This window comes from Berghia stephanieae, chromosome 5 (genome assembly GCF_034508935.2).
Source record: "Berghia stephanieae isolate SIO BIC M18660-M18661 chromosome 5, UCSD_Bste_1.3, whole genome shotgun sequence".
Taxonomy (NCBI): domain Eukaryota; kingdom Metazoa; phylum Mollusca; class Gastropoda; order Nudibranchia; family Aeolidiidae; genus Berghia; species Berghia stephanieae.
In genome coordinates, this window is record NC_088364.1 from 54,827,239 (window position 1) to 54,832,329 (window position 5,091).

General features: G+C 35.7%; 1 protein-coding gene across 2 annotated transcripts in view; it reads right to left on the reverse strand.

Annotated features, from left to right (window-relative positions):
* Positions 1-1,245: 1,245 nt before the first annotated feature.
* The window catches only part of LOC144974162 (LITAF domain-containing protein-like), an 8,757-nt gene continuing 4,911 nt past the window's right edge, over positions 1,246-5,091 (reverse strand). Inside the window, exons 4-5 of one of the 2 annotated variants that reach the window (XM_078917080.1) lie at positions 4,309-4,525; positions 1,246-2,219 (exon numbers count right to left, since the gene is read on the reverse strand). In XM_078917080.1, the coding sequence (XP_078773206.1) occupies positions 4,408-4,525 (118 nt within the window). In that variant the 3' untranslated portion in view covers positions 1,246-2,219; positions 4,309-4,407. The remainder of the gene's footprint in view (positions 2,220-4,308; positions 4,526-5,091) is intronic. The other variant, XM_078917079.1, reaches the window with a different exon arrangement.

Sequence of the window (5,091 nt, forward strand, 5' to 3'; positions counted from 1 at the left end):
TAGGTTATTTTGTTAACGTGTTTCCCCCATTTCAAGTCCTTTGAGAAAGTGATGCCAAGGTATGGGTTATCGTCGACTTGTTTCAGGACGGTGTGTTCAACTTGTAGGTCTCATTGTACTTTTTAGCTGTGCTGAGGATGTAGCATTTGTTTGCGTTGAATTTCATTCCCCAATCATTAGCCCACTGTTCGAGACTATTCAAGTCCTCTTGTAGCAATTTTTGATCGTTTGCAGATTTTATTGGTCGGTATATTAGACAGTCATCGGCGAATAACCTAGTCTGAGATTTTACTCGTAGAGGTAGGTCATTGATGAAACAAAGAAATAGTATTGGTCCTAGCACCGTTCCCTGTGGTACTCCTGATATGATTGGACATTCATCCGATGACGTGCCGTCTAGGACTACTTTCATGGTACGTTTTTAGGAAGTCAAGATATACGACACACAACTACTTTAGCCGTCATCAATAATTTAGTTTGAAAAAAATCTTCCATTGCATTTGATAATCGGCTTATACAAAAACGTTTCTTTTTAAATCCATGTTTCTAATTACTCAATAGACCATATTCGTCTAGAAACAAGTCAATGGAACTACAAATGTGATCAGGGCGTCATTTGGATAATAATTAGCAATCTAACTCTGTCTCTATCCTTCTTTCTCATCGTACTTTTCTTTCGATGCAAAGCTCAGGGGTGACAATTAGACCGATTAGCTCAAGTTCCAATCGAAGTCATTTATCATCATCATCATCATCATCATCATCATCATCATCATCATCATCATCATCATCATCATCATCATCATTATTATTATTTTTATTATTTTGGTAGTTTTACAAAGAATAATGGATGCGTTCAACGATTTGTTAATTTTTTTTTTTTTCGTTTTAACAATCGGCAAATTCAAACATAATGCTCTATGTCTCTATCATTTTCACTCCTATTATTCCTCCAAAGCGAAACTCTCAATCTTTCAACAATGGTCGCCATTTTTAAAGTTAGGACGATGGATATAAATTCTTAACAAGTCTCAGGGTGTGCCCATAGTCCTGGGTCGATGGAATAAGTAAGATTTAAGATCAAATGATAAATCCAATCTACGCATTGAAGAGAGTGGGTTTATAGAAAAATCGAATTTTAAAGTCTTTTACAATACGAATTTATTAAGTGCTGAGTATACATAAGAATATAACGAAACAGAACTTGGAGCCGCAAGCCCAATTGTGTCAGTGCTCAAATGTGATAAACAACCTCGATAATTAATTGTCTCTTTGTGAACAAATGATAGAAAATTACAAAAGCCGAGATATTTGATTTCAAGAAACAACATTATTTATTCTTTCCCTCCCTATAAAGATCACGTGTAAAGATATGCTTACACAAAAAATATGTGCGTCATACTTCCAGTCCTCTAATTTATCTAGAACAAGGCGGACATAGATATTATCATTAAAATCTTTTCTTTAAATAAATATCTTTCAATCACATATAATAAACTAAAATCATTTAAGGAATAATTTGGATTTATTAGACTGACATTATCTACAACAAGCATTAGTATATCTAAAATTTAAGTGTAAAATTACATAACATTTCACACACATCCATGTTTCAATACATATTATGCAATCACATTTCATAAAATATTTATACAAACAGTATAACGTTTTCTACATTTTATGATCTTTCAATCTATCCATAGTCCTGTTTTTCGTCCTGGGATTGTAAATAATCACAAATATGTACTTAGTATCAACATTTTTCAAGCCCCAATTTCTGTCCTTATCCCAACCTATATTTTGAGTGATATGCAATCAGTTAAAGGATTTCATGCACCTTTGTGTTGTGGATTCCAAATTGTGCTCACATCGAGGGCACACAAGCCCACGCAATGATTGGGAACACGTCCGGAATTCTGAAACATAAAAGTGCAAGAATCCTATAAATTTTTTCTTCTCTTCAAAAACAGTATAATATGAGATTAGGTTTCTGTTTTTGTTTTTGTGTCTCATTTTTTTCTCTCTTTTTTTCTTTTTTACAATCAAATTTTCAACTCCTGGCCCACTTCTTGTGATACCAAATTAATATTAATGCGAAGGGTTCTTCCGTCTACATCCTGCTGTAGCGTCCAATCTGCCGTTGACAATTGGGACATTTGTGGATAACATCTTTGCAACCATCCACACAGAAGGGAAGTAGACAGCATCCGAAGCAACATCTATGGACGGACGAGAAAATGTTTTGCTTTTGTTTTTATTTATGAATTTACATTGCTTTTGATCCTTTAAAATCAAAGTTAAATAAGCCAATCATTAAGAAAAAAAATATTAACATTTATTTATATTTTGCATTCCTACAAATTTACCATGGTCGGTGCGCATCACAATATTTTATCTATTTCTTCAGTGGGCCGTGGAGAAACTGATTTTTTAATTTCATACAGTATGATTCGTCACTGCAAGGTCGTCATTCCAACCTATCAAGGAGGTTAGTAAACAGAATTCATCGACGGGGCCAGAGGATTCCAATCATTGTCTTCCCTCAAGTCATCCAGCGCCGCTTTATTTTGTAAAAATAAGTGGTCAGCGTGCTACTGAACACACACACATACATACATACATACATACATACATACATACATACATACATACATACATACATACATACATACATACATACATACATACATACATACATACATACAAACACACATATAAATTCAAACCATTTCCAATTCAAACAGAGATATGAAGACGCAAGAGTTTGTGACGATGATGATGATGGAACTTGTAAAAATGGGGGTAAAATGACAATTCATCCGTTAAAGAAGCTGTTATATTACACCTGTTTACAAGAGAGCAACGCAACTTGTTCAGACCCGCTTCTCGATACTAATCCATTCGTATTTTTATCTTTTTTTAATTCACCTTTACACGATTTGAATAATAGTAGAGAATAAACTTTCCAAGACAATTTTTTAAAAAATATCCTTATACTTTTGAAACAAAAAGTAATCATTGAAAGACATCTTGTTCACCTCTTGGTAAAAATTGTCTGCAACTTATAATTGCTGTCCTTTAAAGACCTTTGAAAAAAAGTCATGTAGATTAATTGTAGCTCGCTTATTTGGCAAAAGGGGTCCCGACAGCTCAGTTGTTAGAGCACTCGCTTCACACGCAAAGAGACTTAGATCGATCCAGGTGAAATCGAGATATTTATCTGCGCCTCAATAGTCTGATGTCACGTCGACCAGCAACGGCGAACAGCGTTGTTCTAAACAAAGAAAATCGGTACTTTTTATTCTTCATGCTGGCTAGAACTTTTCATATGTTATGTGATCAGAGTGTATAAAAGTCAAAACATGATCATATTTATAATTTTTTCTCTCCTCTGGATACACTTTTATGCTCGTCGGAGAAATATTTCATGAGGGCGTCCGCCATTGTTCCGATAGTTTAGAGCTAGTTACTGAGTTACCATGCGTCATTACGAGGGAAGTGACGTCATGACATTTGAATCGTATTGGTCAAGACCTTACAGTGTTGGAGGGCCAGCGTGACTTAGTGATCTTACGACCTATGCCTGTTGGGTCAGCAATGCTAGTCAGGTGGAAAATGAGAGGCGAGACTAAGTTTCCCCTACCAACCCTTGGGTAGAGGTTGAGCCGACAACCAATCCTCGGAAAAGGCAAGTTACAGAAATATCTACTAAGAACAAATCCCAAATTGTAACAGTTTGCTGCCAACTGTTGGCAGCAGAAAAGCAGACCAGGTTACTGGCTTGATAACGGCGAGAGGCCAAAGCCGAAAGGAAACTTTCAGTCCAACAACTCTGGAGGCAATCGCTTTCGCTTTGCCAAGAAATGCACTCCGCTGGGCGGCTGATGACAAAAGAAACACGGAGAAGACCGATGGATAAAGAGTTGAAAAAGGCTGGTCTAAACTGGAATAACATTGGTGTCCATGCAGCCGATAGAAAGAAATGGAAGTACTCGGCTCCATGTATCTTATGGCTCTGAAAGTAGCCTTCGTTAAATTCCATATTTAGATTACGTCACAAAACAAGGCTACGATTACCTAAAGAAAGGCAAAGTAAGTATCGTTTGTGATACTCTCGGAACAAATTAATTACATTGGTTGAACTATCGAATGCACCTCATTAATCACTTTTCTATGACCGTTGTCGCCTTGTATTGCAACGTAATTTTTTTTTTTTAATTATTTTTTTTTTGTCATCGACGGGTTATGAGTTAAATTGACTATGACAGGCTATGCGTTTACGAAGGCTAAGTCCTAAAGAACACTAACCCAACGATCCACATGACAAAACAGATGATCCATGCAAAAGTTCCGATCTCATAGTGAATCTGAGTAATAATATCGGCCTGACAATATATACAACGTGTACTAACAGGACTCTCGAGGAATACTTGAGTCCTGTTGACTGCAGGTTGCGTCACCACCACGGTAGTAGGTTCCTGCACCCTGTTTTCGGGACCATACATCTGAGTCGGATAGGCACCACCTAAAACAAAAATATACTAAAATATGTAAATTAAATGTATTCTCTGCAGTTCTCTCTTAAGATACTCTGTCTGTAATAATAATAACAATAATAATAATAATAAATAATAATAATAATAATAATAATAATAATAATAATAATAATAATAATAATAATAATAATAATCAGGGGCGGTTGGTCACATTGTATTTAAGGCGGCACAAATCCGAAATACAGAATCAAATTTTATTGGTCTAGTTAATTTAACTTAATTTGACCTACTTTGTATATATATATATATATGTGTGTGTGTGTGTGTGTGTGTGTGTGTGTGTGGAGGGGGTATTGCAATTGTTTGCATATGTGCGTGTATTTGTGTGTGCGTGTATGTGTGTGTGTGTGTTAGAATATTAACGAGACGTACTCACAAAAGAGCATCAATTATCTTGGACAAAACTTGTCTGTTGACTTTCACCTGTTCATTATAACGACTCACAGACGCAGCATGTCCTGTTTCCAACTGATTTCTTATATCTACAACGTTGAAAAGTTTATATTTAACAGCATCTGTGACATGGCTATTTGAT